Here is a 25,601-nt window from a genome sequence, read left to right as displayed (position 1 = left end):
CTGTGTGTTGTCGTGTTCCACGCCCGTTGCCGTTGTCCGGGGAACGCTCTGTTGTCTTTCCCTTGATCGCGATCCCGACTTGGATCTGGATCTTTTTGTCTGCTCGGCCTCATTCGGTGACTGTGGCGATGGTGACATGGTCATCATGTGCTCGTTGTCGTTGTTAGGTACCACGCTGGCCTGGTACCAGAAGCGTCTCTGTCTCGATCTTGACCGCTCACTGACTCTCAACGGTGGCGGGGCTGGTTTCAGCTTCCTTCGACAGTCTCTACCCGCCGTTTCATGGGGCATTCCGCAGAGCTTACATTTCGGTTCGCATTGGTGGTTATTTGGATCAGCGTTGTTTTCTCCGCAGTTGTCACATAGTTCATCGTTTGGATTAGGGCAGACGTCTTGTCTGTGTCCTATCTCCCCGCAAGATCTGCAGTACTGCACTGACTTTCGGTAGGGTCTGCAGCGGGTAAGCGTACATCCAACTTTAACGTAGAACGGAACGTGCGGGCCCTCGAAGGTGATCACTGCCGACGTTGATCTTCCCAGCATTCTAGCGTATAGGATTTTGCACTTGTTGGTTGTTGCTAGTAGATCTACTAGCTGCTCGTCGGTGGTGCCTTCCTCTATTCCGTGAACAACGCCACGTACAGTGCCCGGAATTGGCTTGAGGTAAGGTGTGACTTCGTATGTTGCGTGTCCTATTTCGATGCTTGTTATTTCTGCTAGTTTAAGTGCGCAATCCTCTTCTTCGGTACTTGCCAGAATTAAGTTTTGTTGCCACTGTGTCTGTATGATCACCTTGGCGTAGAGCTCCTGGGGTGTGACTCCGCATGCTTGGGCTAATCCTCTTGCTATCACTCCGTCTTTCCAGTTTGACGCTTTCACACCGGCTTTAGGTCTGTAAACAATCTTGTAATGGTTTTCTGGTAGCGGTGGGGTCGTTGGCAAGCGAGGCCGTGGCTTGCTTGCGTTGTTGTGGTCCCATGGCTTTTGAGGGGCTTGCCGTTTTCCATCATTCGTGTTCTGTCCCGTGCTGAGTTCGCATGAGAACTCCTTCTGCGTCTTCGAAGTTGCGATGGATTCTTTCTTCTTCTGTTGTCGCGCTAGTAGCATCACCCATGGTCCTGTCTGGCGTAGTGTTTTTCCGCTGTTGCTGTCGAACGTCGGCTCCGTGTCGTTCATTTCTGCTTCATTATTTGTTATTCCTGTTATGGAGTTCGTTCGGTCAACTTCCATAATGCTAGGTTGCCGCTGCGTTTGAAGAGGGAAAAAACATTTTAAAAAGCCGTTGTCGGGCGGCCCGGCGTGCACGTGGATCTCGAGGCACGAGGCGCGAGGAGCGGAGCCTCAGGCAGCAGGGCTCGGCGATCGCGAGTAGGCTTAACTGGGCACGGCCGTCACCTTGCAAGTTTCAGGATTAGTACTTGCGTGAAGAAGAAACTCACGGCGGTGTGCGTAGTCTCTCTGAATGGCGCTTCTTGAGCTGAGTCGAATGCTGCGGACAGTCAAGCGTTGCGAGGGGGCGATCCGCAGGAATTGCAAACTGAATCGGGAGCACACGTAGAGCAAGTCTGCTCGGTTTGCCCTCCTATATCTAAAGAGGTTTTTTTTTTGATTTCAGGCTTATGAAAAAAACTAGTGTCGAGTATCGTAATCTTCTTTAGCTTTAGCAACTGTGCGTTTGAATACAGCAGAGTGAAGTTTATAATCCGACCATTCTGACCAGGATTAGCTCTACTGAAGTTGTTTCCAAGCAGTCTTCCGTCGCAGGTGATCACGAGCACAATATGGATTACGTCATGAATTAAAAGAAACACTGTTCCCCAATTTGACAGAAAATTCAGCTCTTTTTACAGAACCTTTTAATAATACACAGTCTCTCATCGCTTTCACACTGTCGCGCTCTTCAAAATTGGAAGCCAAGGCCGATTTTAAGTGAGTTTTAAATTTATTATAGTTCACAAATACCCGGACACAAAAGTATAATTATATAGTTGGGCAATTCATCTCAACCATTATAGGGAGGTGTTCCCAGTTAGTATCGCAGTAGAAGACGGACCAGGATGAAATAGAAAGAACGAACTCGAAAAAGTCCAGTCTAAGGCTAGACTGATCTCGAACAAACGTAGCAATACTAGAATTTAGGCACTAAATATTGTCCGTTATCCAGTCCTACAAGCGTTTCCGGCATGGCTAAGTTATAAAATATGCAGGCATGTCATAGCTTCCCTACGTGAGCTGCGTCTGCGTTCGACGATTTCAATAATTTGTAATTTGCACGCCTTTGTGGGACAGCCTGACTATTCAGCAGGGTGGGCTCTGCTGCAAAGACAGCACTTCTCGTCCTGCGTCCTCACCACAACTTCCACACTAAGGAGCAGACCTACAACTTTTTATGGTATATCCATAACGCCAGTACTTTAGGCAATTAAGAGGGCGTGGCGACCAAAGCTCGACTTTGTAGGTCAGGGGCCAAATGCCTTGGTTTCTGCTGGCCGGGCTGACCCAAGCTATGGTAACTGTCACTGAATCGGACTTTTTTGTTATCTACAACGCGTCCACAGTAAAAAAAAGCCAGCAGATCCCACGCCCTGTGTGAATCGATGTTATGCGAAGCAGTGTGTGGGGAGCCTACCAAGTTAACAAAACGACCGGAGAGCACCAAGGCGGAGGCGGCTGTTTCATGACCTACATGACAAGCGGTCCTCTCAGTAAGCGCGGCGAATATCTTATATTCCTTGATCTCCATAGTTATCCATAGTGGGAAGCATTTCTCTCGGAAACCATACTTAGTTCAAGGGAATTTCCCATGTCTGAATAATCTCTTGTCGTATTCGAGCGCTGTTCGCCGTGTTATCTGTTGTCGACGTAAATTTTTCTCAAGTCTCTAAATTTACTAAGGCAGTTTTTCGCGTGCGCACCATCGCCACGCACGTTTATATCTCCTTCCGTTTCTCTCCCGCGCGTGTGCTTTAGAACGTACGGCGCTGCAATTATGTTTGAGTAATTTTCTTTTTCCTTTTCTTTTTTTATTCCTCCCTTAAACTCATTCTCTTAACTACTAATCGCAGAAACAAGGGAACAGCGCTCGCATTCGTTCCCATGATGAAGTGATATATATATATATATATATATATATATATATATATATATATATATATATATATATATATATATTATCAGTCATACCACTCGTAGTACAGCCTTCTGAACTGTTCTCTTTTCGAAAATAGTCATGTTAGGATTATCATAATTAGACGAAGGTATTTCGCTCTCGCGAGCAGCATTCCTTGGGATAGTTACTCGGGCGAGTTTCCCACGTGCGGCGCTCGCCTCACACCTGCTTAAGCTTTCCCTAGTTTCTAGAGCTACTCGAGTTCGCTCGATTCAGACTAAATAGTGTCCGCGCAGCATTGGGCGATCGGAACGCACGTGATCTGCGCCCCGCCGGCTGAACAAGGGGCTTTGTGCTGGCCACAGGGGTCCATGTCTCAGTAAGGTGCCTGGTGTAGTCTCGTGCGGGCGTGGAATACGGCATTGCATTGTCATACTATGCAAATTTTGGTACATACCAAGTTAACGAAACGACCATGAGAGCACCAAGACGTACGCGGCTGCCTGGCTGGCTGGGTCTGTAAGGGTTGTCGGACGATCTCGCCGTTGCCACCAGTTGAAAGGGTTTTAGGAGTCGTAGGTCGTGCTCAGCGCTGGCATACCGTTGTAAGGGTTGAAGGTCGTAGGGAGGAACTTGGGAGGACCTTGACTCTTCGTCGGGACTTAGGCGTGCAGGATTTATTTACAGTATTTACATTTTAAACAAGAGACACATTCGACAGTCGAGTGTGGCTCCCAGATGGAGCACGCAAGACGAAGCATACAGCATGCGAGCACGAAGCTCCACTCACGCAGCACAGAGCACACTGACGAGCACGCAGCTCACGAGCACGATGACGAGTACATTGACGAGCACGCAGCTCACGAGCACCCCTAGCAGCCCACAAACAGCCGCTTATAAACACTCCGTTCTCCCTAGATCCCTAGGTGAGAGAAAAACGGTAGTTCACCGCCGATTCGCAGCGTCAAACGTCAACGCAGTCGACCCACCGGTTGTCTATTATCTTGCATCCTGTAGTAGCCACGTGTGTCAGCAGACTGTGACGAATCCCGGGGCCCACGTACCGCAAAGCACCCTTTTGTTAGGGAAGCTCTTCTTGACGCAGAGAGACCATATCGGCGGTGGCGGGTTCAGTAACAATAGTTGGTCCGCCGATTGCGTTTAGTCACAACGGCGCTGAGGGGGTGTTGAAGTGGCACCTCGAGGTCCCTACGAAATTAGTCACCGCAGCAATTGTGATAGGCTTCCATGGTTCTCTTCGGGGAAGCTCGCAACGCTCGCAGCTGCAGCTGGCCAAGAAAACTTGCATGTTGCCACCTCGGCAGGCCATTCCTAACAGGTCACATGATGTAAGATAGATAGATAGATAGATAGATAGATAGATAGATAGATAGATAGATAGATAGATAGATAGATAGATAGATAGATAGATAGATAGATAGATAGATAGATAGATAGATTCTTCGCATTTAAAAACCGAGACTGCACCTGCCACTTAAAATGTATCCTATATATAGGGTTCAGAGTTATGTCGAAGCCGCAGACAAGACCTCTTAAGCCCGTCAAATGAGGTGGAATAAGCTAACTCACCGGATCTGCAGTAAGCACAGATCACTTGCGAAGCTCTTGTACACAGGCCTGGTCTGAAGAGAAGCAGAGAATGCCTCCTCGGCCGAATTGTTGGACCTTTGTGATCTTCTGGAAGTGGGACGCGTAGACGACCGAAGTCCCGCTTGTATCGCTTTGGGGTTCTCCAGTCGAATGATGTGTTCAGTGGCCGGAATGAGAGCCATCGGAACTGAGTTGACGCCATTGCGCAAGAAAATCTCCACAGCCTCAGGAGCAGTAGAAGCAGACCAAAAGAAAGCCTCCGGCCCTGGGGAAGAAACGGATATTATTCTGGTCTAGTTCAAAACACGCTTAAGAGAGAGATTTAACACAAGCAAGAGAATTGTATCAAACCACTCGGTACTTTAGCGCAACCCGATCGGAAGAGAGCGCCGCACTTGTTCTTGTGCCGAAGCACTGACTCGCACCCGCTATCTGGCATTGGCCAAGAAGTAGGCGGCCCTTGTCCTTGTTATTGTTCTTGTTCTCTAGTGAAATGGCGCAACCCACTCTGGGGGATCGGCCATGAATAGGGTGGTGAAAAAGCTTTTACCAATTTATTCTTGAATAAAATAATGGTAAATGAAATAAGTGTTTTGCAAATGGGATTTAAAGTGTCTATTGTTACAGATACGAATAATCAATTACCTGAGTGATACATAAAAAAATAACTGAGCATAATAAATAATAATATTTATTATGCTCACATAATTCTTTTTTTATTCCTAATTCTTCTTAATTAAGAATAATCCCAGCATGCAATTCGTTTTGTCTCACGAAGGAAGATGCAGATGGCTTCACAAACGTTCCTGTGGCTGTAACCCAGCACGGTAGCCTCAAAGGAAAGAATTACAGGAAGAGTCAAATTCAATTCAAGCTTTTGGAAGGGTTCTTCTAAACATTTTTTCCTTTGAACTATAAAATGGTGGCATGACAAAAAGAAGTGCTGTAGAGATTCAATCTCATTACATAAAGGGCACAAAGGCGATATGGCCAGACCATACGTGTGGAGCTAAAAGTTCAGTGGGGGCACTTGGCACCGTAGTCTTGTAATCGTTACTTCAATTTTCCTAGTGGAGCACCATTTGATGTTCCAAGGAGAATTGAGAGGCGGGAAATCAGATGTGACAACGATGATTGCGCGAAGTTATTTATAGTACTATATTTTCTGAATCGCGCCGCAGTGATGAAAGCTGACGTATGTAAAAAGGAGATTATAGGACCATCGTGAAATGCTACTGCGAGTGCATCTGCATATTCGTTAAGGCTAGATCTTTGTGGCCTGGCACTTACACTAAACGAACGAGACGTAAGTGTCTTGGGAAAAGGGAATAGACAGTTTCTAATGAATTTGGAAATTTGGATACGGTTGGTGCAGAACAGACAGACATGCTATCAGTTAAGATTGCGGCTGATGGTAGAGATGATGGTAATTTGTGTAAAGCTAAAACAATTGCCAATAATTCCGCCTGAAAGATGGGCGTGAAGACAGGTAGCCGAATGCAAAAAGGCCAATTTAGATACGGTGATACAATGTCCATACCTGCCTTTTTTTTTCACAGGCGGAAACACCAGTTGCTATAACGGTCTTTGTATCGAGGTGTGCAAGGTGGTCTTCCAAAATAATATTCAGGTATTGACAGTGCAAATGTTGGAAAATGTGCCAGAGCATTGTTTGGAAAATATCAACTTCAATTTTAGCCACTGGCACAGATAAATTTAGTAAGACCACCTCGCATAAGTGAACATTAATTGGGCCCGATAGTTCTTGTACGAAAACAACTTGAGGGCAACGCGAGCGATACCAATGATAGTTAAAAAAATGAGGTCGATTCCTTAATGAATACATATTGTTAGCTTCTTTGTGGTGATGCACATATATTTAGGAAAGTTGGTACTGTTAGGATACGAAATCGCATAAGAAGGCAGGTGTGCTTCTTGATGTAAGATATCGTTAGGGACAAATTTAGGAAGCCTAAAAGAAACATATGTAACGTCTCTCGTTCTAATTAAGCCAGAGGGCGAAGTTTGTATGCAGGCCCGCTAGAAAACAAAACGCAGCCGAACTCTATTATCGGGCGAACATATATACACGAAATAGATCATAATGAGGGCATGCCGAAGCAACCCTGAACGATTGCTGCTGAGTCCGCGAAGCATTCTCTATATGCGGACTCCAATTAAGTTTTTCGGTGTACATAACACCCAAATATCTGAATGGATTCACCTGTGGGATACTTTCTTGTCGATAAAGAATCGAAATTTGCACAGGAACACTTTGAGAGAAAATTAGGATAGCGCTTTTTCTGATACTAAGACAGAGGTTAATGCCATGAAGCCACAATTCATGGTGGCTCATATAGGACTGTAGAGTTTGGTAAAAAGCATGTAAGTCCACCGATGCAGCAAAAAATGCTATGTCGTCGGCGTATACGTACACATGCACATCCTGTTGCAAAGGTACAGTACTCAGTAAAACATTAAACAGCAATGGCGATAGGACTGATCATTATGGTTCATGACTATCGATACGTTGATGAAGACAATACACGTTGAGAGCAGTAAAATTCCATTCCGCTTAAAAATTCATGATCCCGCGCGACAAAATAATCTGACAGACCTGCATTCTGAAGCGCGTTTATTAGGCTTACATGTTCTACTTCTACACTTTCCTTTGTGATGTCCAAAGTGACAAAGGCTGCATATTTTTTTCTGACGTCGAGCTAATTGAATACGACTTTCTAGGTCGACATGGCCGCACCAAATCGAGCACTCACGTCTGAAGCCAATTTTGCATGTGCTGAAAATCATGTTCTCTACCAGACAGTTACCTATGCGGTCGTTTAAGATTCTTTCGGTGAGTTTTACTAGGTTACATAAGAAACAGTGGCCTAATGTTATCTAATACATAACGGCGCCTTGCTTTTTTAATAATGGGATTACCTTTGCAAGTCTCTATTCCGGATGAATCCACGATTTTTTAATATGACGGTTTACCATGGTGAGTAATGCGTGTGGTGATATCTTAAATAAAGTCTTTATTATTACCGTAGTAATGCCATCGGGGCCTGCCGCTGAATTCGACAGCTGGTTTAGTACATTTTTTATCTCCGAAACTGTAACTTCTTCGAAGTCTTCACCATGAGTAGACGGCGCAGCGTGATTGGGCAAAATAGACTTAAAGCGACATTCTAGACCTTTAGTAATATCGCCAGTAGTTTGGCCAATTCGCAGGGTGGAGGAGGAGGGGAAAAAGCTTTATTCTGGTCCTGTACAAGGTGTTGCCACCTGCCTGGCTAGTCCCATGTTGGGACCGGGAGGTCAAGCCTCCTAGCCCTATCACGGACGTACTGAACAGCCAGGACTTGAGGGGCATGATCGTAGGGTCTAATCACTCCTGAAAACCGATTCCGGGAAATGCCAGGGCCGAACGACCTTTCTATTTCTCAGAAATCGAAAGAGTGCTTTTCTGTTGGTGGCGTTTGAAAATGTCGAAGTGCTTACGATCAAAGTTGTCTTTCACACTTGCAGCTGTTCTTTTAAATGTTGTTGCCGCGAATTTATAGTCTCACCAATTGCTATTACACTGGTTGTGAAGTAGTTCTTGCAACGCTGCGTTTCTTATCCTGTAATTGCGTGAGCATTTTGCTTGCCACCAAGGGCTATTAGAAGACCAACTTTTAGTGGAGTGCCCAGTGAATTGAGACTTTTTGACGGGTTCTCTTAAAACAGAAAATAAATTTATGACCTTTTCTTCATTAGCATATTGCTGATTAGACAAAGCCATGGGTAAGACCTTTTACGCCCAAGCGTAACTGGCGAGCTCTTCAAATCGGCGGTGTTTGTCTGAGGCCATGTGCCCGGATCATTCTATACGGCACTAAGGTTCTTCTATCACCAAAGTTGCTCGTAATTTGTCTCACATTCTTTACAGAGGAATTCATCGGAATATTATGTTAAATCTTCTCAGACTGAAATAATAAAAGTGCGAAACAAATACCAAAGATCGGCCCACGCAAGAGGCCACGTTTCCGTCAGAAAGCTCGCCTTCGTGCATAGCGTCTTCCCTACACGCCATGGACGGTGCTCGCCGTGCATGGTCGCGGCGTCTCTTCTTTGCATGTGTAGCAATGGCGAGTTCCCTGTGGCACAACAGGCGTCGCACCGTCGAGGCCAATGTAGCGTCCGCGACCGCGTTCGCGCCCTTTCAGTTTGTGCTTCGACACCGTGGTGCTCGCTGTGCGTCTCCCAACCATTGCCCCCACTGCTGCGCCACATGAATCCAGAACGAGGCAAGGAGAGGCGACGCCACCTACTTCAAGAGGTACACAGCAAGGCACCCTGACGGCACATACTTTTACGCTGGTGCTAGCGTTGGTGCACGGCGGGGCTCCGCTATGGCAGTCGTGAATAACGACCTCCAAACTGTACATGCGGTGGTACTCCCAGAGACAGATCCAACCTTAGCGGAGCTGACAGACATCGCAATCGCGATCAAACACATACCCCTAGTAATTTAGCCTACCCAAGGATCATATTTACCATGGTGGCTTGCAGGAAATTGCTGCACAACAATCTCCCGGCCCACATTTCTACATTTATTTAAGAGCACCTTCAGGGTCCTTTAGAAACTATCTGGGTACCTGGTCATGACGGGCTGCCGGGAAATCAAAGAGCTAATCAGCTCGCCTGCGAGCCTTTGAACCAGGCACCCTGCATTTCGCACACCAGCCCAGACGAAAAGGTGGGCTCCCCTGCTTCTGCAGCCTTATCAAGAGGCAAGGCGCAAGTTCCCCAAGCTCAGCAAAGCGCTCACACGTGAACAGGGTGTACCGATTCGTCAGGTCTAGACTGAAACACTCTACACCAGCGCAAATGCACCTCATCCGCGGCCTCTTACGTGAAGATCCCCCACCTTGCCGATACTGTGGCGAACACATGAACGCACCCCATATCCTCTGGTCCTGTGGACTACCCCCACCTTCCCTGCCTGCCTATACATATTTTTTCTCTTAAACCCCATGCCGTATGGCTGACAGAAACAGCCAGCGCCGACGACCAACGGTACCTCGTGGCGTTTATCAGTGCTGCACTGAATAATGCCGCAAGCGAGGGTCTGGACTGAGGGCCCTTGCACCACACCACCCAACATGAAAATTAAGTTTTTTCTCTCTCTCGCTGTGCATGTTCGCGGCGTCCGTACGCTTGCGCGTAACCCGCGTTCCCGAAATGAAACGTCAATGTACTTTTTGAATGCGCTGAAATGAAACAAAAAGTATTTAAATGCATAGTAATTTGAGTCAATGGGTAATTTGAGTAAATTACGTCATCTCTTCGTTGTCACTTATGTCCAAAAATACAAAAGCTTTTCTATCGTTCCTTCCTTCTTAGCTTCCTTTCTTTCGTCTCCCTTTCCTTACTGCTCATTCTATCGCCAAAACCTTATGAAAGAGAGGGAAACGTAAAGAAAAGAGGAGAATGACCTAAATGTGTTCGCGTGAACATAGGCCAGACACTCGAATCGTGCGACCAATCTTGTAGCATCTCAGTAGTCCCAAGATCCCATTTTTTTTCTTGTTATTATGCACGAAATTAAATGTGTAATGTCTTACGTCCCGCGACGTAAACTCATTATTCCTCCGCTAGCCTTCGCCATTCGATATACTCTTGTTCTTGTGTTATTTATTTTTCTTTAGAACAGGGAACCGCCTTACGCTAGCAGACTTAATAAGGCCGTCTCTGATTAGATTTAGCAAACCAAGTGGACTTAATTTGCTCTGGCATTCCCGTAAAATATGCAAAGCAGAGGCTGCTGCTCCTCCTAACGTCTGACATAAGATTTATTTTCCTACTTACGAAGCAAAATGTTGTTTTAGAAATAGTGTTTAGCGTTCTCGGTTTAAGGAAAAATAAATTAATAAACGGCAAGGGTACACAGATTTCTTCTTTAATCTTCTTTCGTTTCATAAATTTGGTTTTAACCTAAATAGAAGTTAAGGGAAAGCAAATTTACCAGAGAGCTGACACGGCGATCAGTGCGTGTTTGCGAGACATGCGCTCGTGAATACGCGCTGATTGCCGTATCATCAGATCGCCCCATCACCAGGTTGTCTCGCAATACGCGAGACAACCTGGTAAGGACAAGGCTACGTTTTAACACTTTTGTTTAAGAAATATTTACCTTCCTTTTTTTTTCTTATTTGCTTGCGTTTTGCCTGTCGTTGCAGCGAAAACAAGTAGGAAGTACGGAAGAGAGTGCTCGGAGCTATGGCCAGGGCACTGGCAGTCTTTGCGCTCCGGCTACTGCGGTGAATGAACTGGCAACATGGGCAGTGCCACATGAGCCACTGGGTATATGCACTAGATTTGTGCCACTGCGCATGGGCCGCCGTGTTTGAGTTCGCTTTCAGTCTTGTATCTTGCCATTGCAAACATTCTGTCTTACTTATTACAAGTATAAACACCCTACAGCCCATTATCTCTACATAACCGTTCGCTACCGCAGCAATTACAGTAATCATGCAACAGTTCTTTACAAATAATTATAAAAAAATTATAGGGTTTTACGTGCCAAAACCACGATCTGGTTTTGAGCCTCGCCGTAGTGGGGGGCTACGGAAATTTGGACCACCTGCGGTTCTTTAACGCGCACCTAAATCTAAGTGCGCTGGTGTTTTTACATTTCGCCGCCATGAAAATGCGGCCGCCGTGGCCGTAGTTCGATCTCGCGACCTGGTGCTCAGCAGCCCAACACTGTAACTACTAAGAAACCACGGCGGATTATTTGGATGCTTTGAATTACGTAAACGTCAACTACAATTGAGTGCAACTTTATTTTTTGTTTTTGTTTTAGTACCTCTGGTGGTGTTTGTTTTCGCGCATGTGCCGACCATGAAATCTCCTTTCACCTTTTCTGCAATACATTCATTTGTTTTCTTATTAAGTTTGTGTAGCAGACGTGGGGATAATGACTGATGCCCGCTACTCCTTATACATCAGCTGTCACTGAGCGCTAATGCTAACTCTGTCTTGTACGCTTTTTTTGCGCTCTTTTAATTTAATTTCGTATTATGAACCTGCTCTCCCAACAAGACTCGTCTTGGTATGCTCTCTCCTCCACAAATATCGCTTTTTCTTGGGCATATCAAGTCAATCATTCGCCTGAACTCTTCAAGTGAAGCATGCCGAAACACAGAAACAGAGATTTGCTGAAACGTGCTTGCATTCCTACGACCACCGGCGGTGTCCTCGTCACTGGCGCACTCGCGGGCGAACTTTTTTTATGAATGCTCACAACCCCAGGTGGTCGAAATTTCCGGAGTCCTCCACTACGGCGTGCCTCATAATCAGAAAGGGGTTTTGGCACGTAAAACCCCATAATCTATCTAATTTCAGTAAAGAAAAAAAAGAAAAAAAAATGGCTGTGGCTTAGCTAAGGTTAAGCCCAGGATGCGAAGCATACTAGCCCTTATTTTAACGCGTCAGCGTTAAGGAGCTCGTGTCGCAGAAAAGCCGGTGTCGTCGGCGTCGGCTCAGGCGTGCGGCGCTTGCTCAGGCGCACATTTCGTTGTCGCGCCGAATGCTGCGTTGCTCGACGCTCACCGCGTCCGATGCGGGGCGCGTAGTCGCTGCGCCGTAGCAAAGCCACCTAGAAACAGTCTTTGTAGCAAGCCGCAACTTTCGCTTCTCATTCCAACGAGCAGCTCTGTCTCCAGGAGGCATCTCACCTCGTGAGTGTCTAGCAGAGGCAAGCGCAGCTGCTTATATACCGCCGCGAGCGACGGCGCGAGTTGGAGCCCCGTTTCTCCTCTTTCGTGACGTCACGGTGTCACGTGGTATTGAAGGCGACACCGCTCTAGTAATATGCTTCGAATAAAAAAGAGAGCTAGTTCGCGATTACCGTGACAGCTGCCTGCTTCCCAATTTCGCCACTTCGCGGCTTAGGTTTGTCACCAGCTATACTTGGATGCTTTCTTGATTTCTTTTTTTTCCCTAATGTCGCTGCCTGTGCAAAAACGCAAGAAATTCGCTATCCTGGTCTTCGTATACTTAATGTTACTGTCGCTCTCCTACCGTGTGTGTGTGTCGATGGTTGAGTGGGCTCACTCACGCCTGCGACGAGCACGTGCTATCGGAAAACCGTCTTGAACTGCGAAACTTCGCTGCCTTACTTAAATTAAAAGCAGTGACAGCGATACGCAATATATGCACTTTTCCGAGTTGCTAAAGCCTACTATGATGCACTGCTGTTTTTTGCTAAGCTAATGACCACTTTGTCAAAATTCAGATCAGTGGTTATGGGTTCAGATTTGTTTATGGGCTGCGAGATGTCGCTCTCGCCACGGAATCTCACGCAACAGCGACAGACTGGCGCGAAGGGTTCACACTATATGTGTTCGTTGGAACAAACAACTCTCTCGTCGGTCAAATGTGTTTTCCGAGGAAGCGCAATTGCGAATTAGAAAAATTGATTGAGTCGGTTACTCACACGGGAGCAACGGCGCCTAAACAAACAATACACGCGAGAGCGCAACACGAACGCCTACTGCTTCTTTAAGACCGCAGTGTTTCCCGAACTGGTGCAAAGACGCTCAGTAGTGCGACAACAGTTTGCCTCCCGCAATATAGAGCGGCTCGACAGCACGACATGACGCGCAACGGCACGACAGGTCGGGCGGTTCTTACGGCCGTGTTCTTGTACGGCTCTTGCGGCAGCGCAGCGGGACTGACACTCTGTCTGTTGGACATTTTTGTGCTCATAAATGGAAGGCACTAATGAGGATGCAGAACGAGACAAAGAAGCACCGTAGTGTCATCTTTGTCTTGTGGAGAAAGTTTCTTGTCGCGGCGTAATGTGGTTGACTTTGCAGCATGCCTCATCAGTTCACAAGATCCGCGTGTCAGGATACCGAGAGCCGGAAAGACACGTAGTATAAGCGTAGACGAGTTCTCACTGCGGTGCGGAATCCTGGAGCATCCGGAGAAGGCGTTGAGAAAGTGATGCGAAGCGAAATGCAGATCACCAGCGCACAGCGGGAATTTCTCATTCCCAGCCGCCGCGGGGCCACCGCGGTATTTTTCCGTGTTCTTGTTCTACCCTCAGTAATATAGCTTGCCTGTCGGACTCAAAGGTAATTTGGTGTTTGCCAGTCTTGAGCCGTACATAATGAAGACGAGTGCTACCACTTGCCCGAGGAGCGTGCTGGCCCGGATGTAGGATTACCGGTGAGCATTAGCCCATGCTGAGATGCAGTGACGTAGCCAGGAATTTCTTTCGGAAGTAGTTAGGGGGGGGGGGGCGATGTACATGACCGGTGGATTGGGGCGGGGCAGGCGGGGCTGTTGGGCGTTATTTTATTCCAGGTATCCTTGGTGCACAAAGATTTAGGCGGGTGGGGGCACGTGTTGATTGTGGCAGCCTCCCCTGGTTAGGTGCCCCTGATGAGGTGTACAATACAGCACAGAGTTTCGTGATAGAATTGCCAAAGGGCTTGAACCGTTGATCCATGATGTTCCGACACCCCATACAAGGCAGTATGACAGGCACCGTAGTGAAGATTTCGACCGCCTGAAGCTCTTTACCTCTCACATATAAGCTCGGTACACGAGCGATTTTGCATTGTGCTCTCGTCGGAATGCCGCCACCGCAGCCGAGAATATATACGAGTCGCGAAAGTGTGTGCTCTGCAGCAGAATATTATATAGGTACACCGCCGTTGCTGCCGAGGTCGTTCAACCACTGTGGCAATCATTAGGGAAATGGTTTCCCTACCGTATGGCTTGGATTCGTTGAGAAAGCACGTTGCGCCATGGTTTCTCTTTCGTTTAATTGCTCTTGCGTGCTATCTACGTAACGTTGCTCTAGAACTGTACAGTGTGTTACGTGCGCGGGTATTGCTTTTTATTACGTAATTTTGATCGCGTCTGTAGATCACCACGCTGATCACGCATGTTTCGATGCTGCTAGACCATGCGTCTAAAGTGGCACTCGATCGTCCAACTCATATTATGCGAAGCATATTAACGTAGGTTTCGGGCCTTCGCGCGACGCCCAGCGGTGGCCACCATTGACCCTGAAGTGGGGCCACGTGACATGACGTCACGTGATGACGTCACACAGGCTGCAGATGGGGCCTCATATCGCGCCGTCGCTCGCCTCCCGGCGGTGGCCACCATTGACCTTCAAGTGACCTTCAAGTAGGTCACGTGACATGACGTCACGTGATGACGTCACACCGGCTGCAGATGGGGCCTCATATCGCGACGTCGGACGTCGCCCGGCGGAGGCCTCCACGCTTCGGTTCGCGCCGTCGCGCGCGACGCGGCGGCGGCGCCACCATCGCTGCATCACGTGATATGTGACGTCACGCCAGGGATGAAGCGGCGCGCGCCCGCCGTCGCGTCAGTCTCTGTGCCCGCAACCGCGCCAGCGTCTTTGCGCTGCGCCGGGCGTGTATGCGGTCAAGATGCCTCCAAACGCTAAGGATACAATAAGGTTAAGCCCAGTGGATGCTTCGCATCCACTGGGCTTAACCTTGATAAGCCTCCAATTTTTTGCAACGCGAGTTAGCGGCTTGACACTTATTGCATGGCAGTAGCTTATGTCGGCGCTCTACCCTATGAGCTAACGAGGAGGACAGCAGGGTGAGGCCGATTTAATCGACAACGCAAAGCGCAGGGTCAGCAAACATTTCTGTCAGCAAAGGTCAGACGCCTTGCTGTAGTGGCAGTGCTATGGAACCCGCGATCTCGCCGGAAAAGGCGAGGTTCGAATTCCGGCCACGGCGGCCGCATTTCGACGAGGGCGAAATGCAAGAACGCTCGTGCACCATCCATTGGGTGCACGGGAAAAAAAAAAACACCAGGTGGTTTAAATCAACCCGGAGTTCCCCTGCCACGGCGTGCGTCATAATCAGATCACCCTCCCCCCTCCTCTCGGTTTTGGCACGTACGAAATCTCAGAAAGAAGGTAAAGAGTGCAGACACGGACACAAGAGAAAAGAACCAGACAATACAAATGACGCGATATGCCGTGAGTCAACACACGGCGTTTGCGTTGTCTGCTTCTCTTGTGTCCGTGTCTGCACGCCTTACCTTCTTTCGCGATGAATCCAACTAGCTCAACTTTCTGTGGTTTTAAAACCTCAGAATTTCAATTTCAAAGGTCAGATGAAACGTCATCGTCGTTGTCGACAACAACATGGTTGTATTACGGTGTCGTCTCTGCTGCGACGCAGTTTTTTTTTTATTATTGATGGCTTGATTCTTTAACCATTACTTGTTTCCTTGAGATTCCGCATAAATTGTTGTTCGTTTCACTTTTCTTTTCTTTTTATTAATTTGCAGCCTCATTGCGCAGCCGATTCCCTTCTCGGGCACACGCTATCATTTAAGCACCGAACGTCGTCAGCTTAAAACTTTGACCCGGTAAGAAAACACCGGCGCGCGGCGTAGCCAGGTGGCCGTGTAGGGCGCGCTCCGTCGCTCTCAGCTTTCGTCATCGATCGGCGGCCGCGGTCTACGGCCCCGCGCGACGAAGAGCCCGAGTCGGGCCCGAGACCCCGACCGTGGCGGATGTAGTGCGCTGCTCCTCAGCTGCGAGATGGCCGTGCCTCGTGCTGCAGCAGCACGCCCCGCCGTGGCCGTCATGCGCGCAAGCCGCGAGGTGCCCCGGCTGCGGATAGCCTGCCTGCTGGCACTTCTGCTTACCGCCGTTTCAGCTGTCAGCGCCGGTGAGTCGAGGGCAGCGGTGGCAGAGTTTGATGCGACAGTTCGTTTCACCGGAGAAAGGTCCGCACTCGCAATTGAGCGTGCGTGCTTCGTTGCTTCGGCAGAATTGGCTGGTGGGCGAATGTGTGAGTGTTCGAACTGTAATACGGGAAGCGAGAAACTGCATGGACATAGAGGAGAGCGAGTTCTTAGTTTTCGCCCCACTTTATCCTTTATTAAGGTTTGGAGAACATTTATTTATTTATTTATTTATTAAATCGGCATCCGTCTGATTGCTGCACGAAGCTACAAAAGAACCTCAAACGGGCCCTGCTGCACTGCTGACAAGTGGGTTCATCTGAAAGTGAATTTTGTACTTGAAGAAAGACTTGTTTTAGTTCCGGGGATCACACCCAGCGCCAGCGCCCTTGCTGTCGGGGAAGTCGTGCTTTCGGGGAAGTCGCCATACCAGACGAGCTAACGGGCAAACTGGCAGACGGCATCGAGCGAATTCGTCGACAGTTCGACTTGTTTATTGAACCCTGAAGGCTAGGAGTAACGCACATTGACGGTGGTAACGGCTGATGATGTCGAGGAAGCGTTTACTGGTAGCAGATAAGTAGAACAAAAATAAAAGAAAGAAAATGAATGGCTGAAAGTAATTTTCAGAAAATGTTAGCTCTAGAGTGGTGTGTAAAACAGCAAACAAGAAAGCAACACAAAACAAAACAAAGGAAATGGGAATGCACTTGGGATTTTGAGACAACTCGCCCTAAAGAGACATGTATTCGCATTTCCACACACTAAGAGAAAAAAAAAGTTTTTTTTTTTTTGAGCGAGTCGATGACGCAGACGCTGACGCTATCATACGTCCAAAGCGCTCACGTTTGATATCAGGTTTCAGCGAGTATTTTATTAAAACAAAGCAAGTACGGATTTCTTTTTTCTACGTTTGCATTTATATGTTCCCCTCTCCCTCATTTCAAGTGTCCTAGTTTTCTTTTCCTTCGAGTTAATTTGTATTTTTTTGGGCTAATGTCTTTACACCGTTTTCTTCTGTTACGTAATAATATAGAACAAGCCTCGTTACGCAGCAGTTTGTGTGGCTTGTCAACGATTAGTCTCGTACCTGCAAATGTTGCTTCTGACAAGGATCATATCGTGATGCTTTGTGATGGCGAAATTCTTTAACTGGCGGGTGTTTCGGCATTTTGTCAAGAACAGTGCAGCGCCTCGAAACACCGAACAACGCTATTGTCTTTTTCTTGTCGTACACTCTTGTGCCCCGACGCATGACTTGCCGTTATGCTGCAGAACTGGACCCGTATTCGCGAAATGCTCTCATGCTAGAATTGCTCGTAAGAACGAGCTTCAGCCAATACTGACCCTGGACATTTTATTAGCGAAGGCGGCCAGTCAAATGGCAAATAACATTTACGAATGAAAACCTTTATGAATTCAGCCCCACCTCTGCTGAGGCTTCCTAAAGAAAAAAAAGAAATCTGTTTACGTGCCAAAACCGTGTGGAGTTCTTTAATGTGCACCCAGCTGTGCACGGGCTTTTCTTTTTGCCTTCTTCCCGCATCTAAATGCAACCACCGCGGCCGGTATCGCACCCGCGACCTCGAGCTCAGCAGTGCAACGCCCATAGCCACTGCATGGTCTGCCGCTGCGGGCTGCGTTTCAATGCAAAGGGTGGCGCGCGCATATAACGCACGTTTCAGCAACTGTCTGTGCAGCAGCGTGACTATTAGTAGGCGCGGCTATTAGTAATGCAAAAAAGAATTTTGAGAACAATTGAGAATGTGCCACTCCGGCATTCTACTGTGGAGCTCTTTAAAAAATTTAAAATAATTAGAGTACAAGGCACATATGAGCATAAATTGTTGCGTGAATATCGCCTTAACTATGACTGTCATAATTCTACCTTCATTGGTGAATCTCCATTTGAAGGAAGCATCATATGCCACTAGAACAACAGAAATATGGAATCTTTCATATTGTCACACTGGCTATGGTCGGCAAATGCTCCAAAACAAACTTCCACGTCTACTAAATGAGTTCAATAAAAAACAAATCGATATTCGCGAAGCAACATTATCCGACTTGTACACATTCTTTCTAGCCTAACATTGATCACTAGAGCTGTTTACGATTGCTATTTAATTATATTGTTTCAATGTCACTATTACTTAGCGTACATTGTTATGAAATGTGCTGTCATTGCATGCTGAGGTGAAGTGAAGTATATTAACGCATGATACCCTACGTACGACAGTAACTAATGTGCTTAATTTTATGGTTTTATCAAGATTTATGGCAATGTTGTGCTTAATATGATGGTTTTGTAAAAGTGTACGACCATGTGAACAGGACGTGTGTGCCTGTGGTGTCGTCTTTGCCAGCGTGGGGGCGAAGGACACCCTCAAGCCATCCTTGAATGGCTTTTCCCTTCGCCTTCCATCACATGTATATGTGATAAACCAATAATCAATCAATCAATCAATCAATCAATCAATCAATCAATCAATCAATCAATCAATCAATCAATCAATCAATCAATCAATCAATCAATCAATCAATCAATCAATCAATCAATCAATCAATCTCGCGATCACGATTACGTTATCGCCACCGCCACCACCACCAGATAACAACAACAACAACAACAACAACAACAACAACAACAACAACAACAACAACAACAACAACAACAATAATCGTTGTGGTCGTAGTCGTGATTATGAGGAGATTTTTATACGTATAATACGCCAAATCACATCATACGGTCATTGCGACCGCTAATGTTTCCTTTTTATTGTTTCTTTCATTCTTGTACGTAGTTGTCGCGTTTTTCTTTGAATATAAGCCACGTCTTTTAGGCTACAACAGCAACGACAGCCGAATAAGTCTACTAATAAGACAAAGTGATCCCAACATCATGCTACAATGTGACATCGCACTATCGTTAAAGAAATACAGTGAGTGCGTTAGCTGCGTTTTGTGACGTTTAATTAGTTTTATGGCGGCGGGATTATGGGAGTCCTTTGAACTTCCATTAACGTGGTACCTGTATGGAATGGATTGACGTTTGTGACCTGGCCAGCACATTTCCGTTTCTTGTAGTCCGCGCCGTGATTTTTGTACGATTTATCTTGCATCCATCCTGGTATTGCACCTGGTTGCGCAAGACACCTCTTGCGTAGCTCACATAAGGCTGCCGCTGCTTGCTCTCCGTACCGTTAGGCTTATGCGTCGACACTGACGTCAATTTTGCCGTGTAACGACAGCCAATGGCCAACCTTTGAAATTTGGTTCACGTTCGGCGACCTTCTATAGGGCCGATTTGGTTGGTGTTTTCTTTTACTTGTTTGCGGGGGGCCCTTTGAATGTCAGAATTTCGAGAGCGAGGGCTCTGAGTGTGTTGCGAAACTTACGGTACGTGACTGCGTTGCGAAATTTACATTGTACATATTCTGACGCTTCCCATTGTCAAACGGGTGTTGCACTAGCCAGGTGCGAGGAGAGTTTTGAAACTTGAGAAGCAGCGTGTTGATAGAGCAAACATGATATGTGGTTACCTGCCTTGGCTACATTTATATTGGGTATCTCGTTTGGGGACTACTGCATGACTGTTAGCAAATTACGGGCTTGGGATTGGTTTGCGCCTGAGCTGCAGTTATTGACGGCTACAATTATTGGCGCACCTCTCACCGCCCCTTAGTTCAGAAAATTGGAAGCGTCGCCGCAACGCTACAGACCGCCCGGTTTCACTTTGTCTCCAGTGATCCTAAAATTATGATCACAACATAAATAACATATTTGCTACCTTAGAAGTGCGACACATTAAACCTAGTCAGACTAAGGGCCAGACAATGAAATCTTCCTTACCTCAGTATGGAAGCCTTCATTGCAGTGAGGCTTCCTTATGTCACTCTGAAAGGTTCCTTACTGAGGCGCCCTCGGTGAAGGCTTCCTTGGTGCTTCCTTGGTACTTCCTCAGCATAAGAAGCCAAACAATGAAATCTTCCTTACCTCACTAAGGAAGCCTTCATTGGGGTGAGGCTACCTTATGTCACTCTGAAAGCTTCCTTACTGAGGGGCCCTCGGTGAAGGCTTCCTTGGTGCTTCCTCAGCATAAGGTAGCTCCAAAGCTACCTTCATGCGTCCTTACGTCGCTCCTGGCCCTGAACGAGCGCTTCACCTCACTGCTTAACCACGTGGCATTCGCTTGCGCATGCGCACTGTCGCCCACCTGCGGAGAAGCGCGAGCACGGTACGTCTTGCCAGGCATGTTCGTTTCAGTCACGCGTGCGGCATGCAAGCATTGCTAGGCGTTGCTAGGCGTTGCAAGACGCCGGCGTGCCAGCGTTGCTGGAGCACATCAAGTTTTGCACTGTAATGCGCAACTTTTTTTTAACTTTAGTAAACGAAACTAGAAGAAAGCGTCCACGCTTCTCTATATTAGCTATTCAATTTAAAGATTGTGCGACGATACAACATTTTTAATAGAATAATGGTGTTCGCGGAAAGATTTGAAGAGATAATCTCGAACCCAGGCACGCGGCAACCGCTCCTTAGGTGAGGACGGGTGAAGGGAGCTTTCAGAGTACGCTTGCTTCCTCAATCGGTCCTTCGCTGTAAGGAGGCCTCACGTAAGGTTAGGAAGCGCTCGAAGGAAAGGAACTAGGGGTGTTCGAATATTCGGAATTTCGAATACGAATCGAATATTTTCCATATTCGAAGCGTATTCGATTCGAGAAATGCATGTTCGGAAATTCACGAATATCCAAGGACGGCCGAATAACGGTGGAAACGGCGAATGTTCGGATAGACTGCGAATAATTGAGCAATTAACCAATTGTATGCTTGCTCCGCATTCTCCTAAGAACATGTTTATTAACTGAGAACTTCGCATGATCCGCTCATTATCTGTATGCTCTGTTTCAGTCTATCTGCTTCAGGCATTTGAGACATGATCAGTTTCGGTTTCTTTTTCACCAAGCTTTATAATTCCAATTATTTTGGAATGCCCCATTGCCTTGAAGGTTGGAAAGGCAACTCAGGGTTGCCTTTGCAACCCCGAGTTGCCATTATCTGTATGCTCTGTTTCAGTCTATCTGCTTCAGGCATTTGAGACATGATCAGTTTCGGTTTCTTTTTCACCAAGCTTTATAATTCCAATTATTTTTGGAATGCCCCATTGCCTTGAAGGTTGCAAAGGCAACTCAGGGTTTGCTAACATTGATTCAAAATGTATCAAGGCTCTTTGTGCGAAGTAGAAATTTGATGAAGTGGCCAGCCTAGGCATGTTTCTTGATCCGCGCTTTATGGCCACAGTTCATCAGGCATCTGGTCAGATGATCTGGCTGAAAAACCTTGTGACAAGGGAGCTCCAGGAAGCCGTCGTGGAACACCGTGGGGACACCGCCGTGCCAGCGTCGACTTCGTGTCCACTGGTGGCATCGAGTGTATGGAATGCTTTTGACGATCTAGTGATGAACAAAGAGAAGACACATTTGGCAGCTGCCCCTGAGAGGGAAGTTACAGACTACGCGCAAAAGCCTCTTCTGGAAAGGGGCATGAATCCTTGTGAGTGGTGGCAGTCCATTGGCCGCTTCAGGTACCCGCTTTTAAGTGCACTCGCCCGGAAGTACTTGGCGATCCCTGCCACTTCAGTTCCTAGTGAAAGAGTCTTTTCTACCGGTAGAAATGTGACAGTGCATAGAGAGCGTTTACTTTCTGGCCATATTGAGCAGGTAATGTTCCTTCACGACAATCTGTAACAAGCGTTTTACCTCACTGAGGGCATTACCTGAGTCCATTATCTATAATTGAGTACCTCTTTAATTTGAAGCAACCTTGTAAAATGCAATGTTATTTTTAAAAGGGTAATAAAGCTATTGTTACCTCTCTTGCAATTTTTTAATACTACACATGTATTCGATATTCGATTCGATATTCGAAGAGAGTTCTTCGCCTTATTCGTATTCGATTCGTAATCGAAAATGTCAATATTCGCACACCCCTAAAAGGAACGTTTTATTGTTTGGGCCAAGCTACCTTCATGCGTCCTTACGCCGCTCCTGGCCCTGAACGAGCGCTTCGCCTCACTGCTTAACCACGTGACGTTTGCTTGCGCGTGCGTGCTGTCGCCCACCTTCGGAGAAGCGCGAGCACGGTACGTTTTGCCAGGCACGTTCGTTTCAGTCACGCGTGCGGCATGGAAGCGTTGCTAGGCGTTGCACGACGCCGGCGTGCCAGCGTTGCTGGAGCACATCAAGTTTCGCACTGTAATGCACTGCTTCTTTAGATTTAGTAAACAAAACTAAAAAATAGCGTCCACGCTTCTCTATATTGGCTCATCAACTTAGAGATTGTGCGACGATACAACCTTTTTTATTGAATAGTGGTGTTCTGGTGTTCGCCTAAAGCTTTTAAGAGATAATCTCGAACCCAGGCATGGCGGCAACCGCTCCTTACGTGAGGACGCATGAAGGGAGCTTTCTGAGTATGCTTGCTTCCTCCATCGGTCCTTCGCTGTAAGGAGGCCTCACGTAAGGTTAGGAAGCGCTCGAAGGAAAGGAACGTTTCATTGTTTGGGCCTAACTCGACGCGTTATTTTCGTTTAGCCTTCCTTTAATAACGAGGCCATTGACGTTTCATAAAGTGTCTCGTGTACCAACGCAGCGGTATTTCGTGCGTGTCGCCCTTACTCGACCATATAGATAAGCATCTATTTAGCAAGGAATGTTAGAAATGTTACATAGATGCCAAGCTTTAGACACGCTTGCTGAAAAAATAAAGCACACACTTTTCTCGAGGTAGTTTACAGGTATGTTGAAACGATTGAGCAAAACGGAAAAGCAAGTGGCAAGTGGGTTTTATCCTAGGCTAGTGCACTGCCGACGAAAAAAGAAAAAAAAAGAAGGAAACAGCAACGCAAAGAAGCTGTCGTGCTAGGAATTCTGAACATTGCCTCCACGCCATTCTGTTAAACTTCACGGCAATGGACAAGCATAATTGAACGGGCAAAATGTTTAGAAAATTATATTTCGAAATGTCGACCGAGTATCAACAAGTTTCAACTGACTGCGCCGTGAGGGTGGCCCCTTCTAACAGCATATGCATTCGTGGCACTTAGTCAGAACATTGGTGCCGCGTTAAGCAGTGTTTTGGCCAGGGATGTGCGGTGAAGTCACACGACAGGAGCCAGCCGTTTCGCACCCTCCCAACAGAGGGCACATTGACTCGAAGAAACGCCAAATTTAAATCGTAAAGCAATTTATTACAGCTCGCAATGGAACGGTAGTGACAGCGCGGCTGTCGTTCAGTCTGTTTGCACGCGCAGCAGGGAGGGAGAGAGACATACTTGAGCGTGCGTGCGTGTGTGAGCCCGGGCACGTGTGTGTATGCATGCATTTGCGTGTGCGTGCGTGTGTACGCGCATGTTAGTGTATGTGTGCATGCGTGTGTACACTTGTGTGCCTGCGTACGCCAGATCTGGGTGCGCTCGTGTGCGTGTGTGTGGGCGCGTATGAATATGTGCGAACGTTTGTATTCGTGTTTCAGCCTGCATGCGTGTGTGCGTGTGAGTGAGCATTTACTTGCTTACACTTACCTTCGCAGACAAATGGGACGTAGACTTTATTTGAACCAACATTTAAATTCACGAGACAAGAACAAATGACACTGCATTCATAGCACTATCTCTTCGTGAAATCGACGTGAACGAATAAATAAATAAATAAATAAATAAATAAATAAATAAATAAATAAATAAATAAATAAATAAATAAATAAATAAAAGCTCCTGTCACTTCAGCGTCGTCCCGATTAGCACGGGCCTGTGAAAAGCTGCTCTGCAGTTCAGCTTTGTTCCCTCCCTTGCATCGGCGGCAGCTCTTGCGGCCACGGACATGCTCGATTGTCGGCACCATCATTGCGTCGTGCATTGCTTCTGCGGCCAAGCAAGCTTTCGGCGGCTCACGTTCGCTGCTATATTGACATTAATATAATAAACTGCTTGCTTTCGAAAAAAACACCGTGAATAAATATGGAAAGCGGACTGGCCGCAAGGAACATGCTCACGGATCCGTGTAGCATTGATAACAATATCACGAAAGGCTTGGCTTGGTCAGGTCGACGTTACCGACGATCTTGGTACGCTTCAGTCACGCTTTTAGATAGCGTTTAATTGCAAATATTTGTTCGCATAGCTCTTACAGAAGCATGTTTACTAAAAATTTCTTCGCTCAGCTAGATCATTTTGACGATGGGCTCCAAACTACTCATTTGCTACAGCCACGTTATTAGTTACTGTTAGTTACTGTTTGCTGCTAAGATTAATTCTTGAAAATGTAATTCACGTAACTCCGTTAATTGCGCGCACATCTGCTCAACTTACTCCATATCTAGAGGTTACCAATCCGAACACTCGAATGGCAAAGTGATGTCACCAAGATTTATATTGTTTTATTTTTTTATTTGGTGCAGTTAAATACAGCCGGCACATTGATGGAGTGGTACGCTACTGAAAAAAAGCAAGTGCGGAAGTTTATATTGGACAGGTTCTTTTGGAGCGAATAGATTTCACGAGGAACAAGTTAAACGCATATGCCAAACCATGCACTTCTGTCTTTACAATGGACTCTCCTACATTATACAAGCATCAGAAGCTGTAGGGCTACGGTACATCAAACAAAGTGTGCGAGAACATTGTGCGTGCTCTCGATTAGATTTGCGAGCGTTGCTGGCATCGGGCTTGGTCTCCTGGCGTCGTCAGGAATGAAAACAGACCCTGCCTGGGGCAAAACATTGGGTAAATCTTTCAGTACTTAATAACACTCGGAGCAGCGCGCACGTGTGCATTAGAACGAAAAGTACTGAAATTTTAGAATGAGTACTTTGCGACATATATTTTGGCTGCCTAATGTTAAGACCCAACGAAGAAAATACCACGAGTTTGTGGCACTTAGTGCTGACACACGTGCAGTCACGTGAGATGTGAGCTCCGACGCTGTGCCCGTGATGAAAGCGGCCCCTTGACTGCACCGATACATCGACACACGAAAAACTGGTTTAATAAATACCAGTAATCGGAGGTGTTTAGCGCTCCAATATTTTTGGTATGTCAGCGCCACTGTGCCAGTCCTGGAGGTTCCCTCTACCACGC

The 25,601-nt window shown here is 46.8% G+C and overlaps 2 protein-coding genes across 2 annotated transcripts in view; both read left to right on the top strand.

Annotated features, from left to right (window-relative positions):
• Nucleotides 1-25,601, top strand: part of LOC139057266 (uncharacterized) — a 50,454-nt gene that overhangs the window by 16,966 nt on the left and 7,887 nt on the right. The gene's annotated exons all lie outside the window — the stretch shown is intronic.
• LOC135917502 (nephrin-like) overlaps nucleotides 16,121-25,601 on the top strand; it is a 158,204-nt gene continuing 148,723 nt past the window's right edge. Inside the window, exon 1 of the mRNA XM_065451076.2 lies at nucleotides 16,121-16,449. Within this exon, the coding sequence (XP_065307148.2) occupies nucleotides 16,320-16,449 (130 nt within the window). The 5' untranslated portion in view covers nucleotides 16,121-16,319. The remainder of the gene's footprint in view (nucleotides 16,450-25,601) is intronic.

Source organism: Dermacentor albipictus, chromosome 3 (genome assembly GCF_038994185.2).
Source record: "Dermacentor albipictus isolate Rhodes 1998 colony chromosome 3, USDA_Dalb.pri_finalv2, whole genome shotgun sequence".
Classification (NCBI taxonomy): Eukaryota; Metazoa; Arthropoda; class Arachnida; order Ixodida; family Ixodidae; genus Dermacentor; species Dermacentor albipictus.
This window is presented reverse-complemented; position numbering and strand designations above follow the sequence as displayed.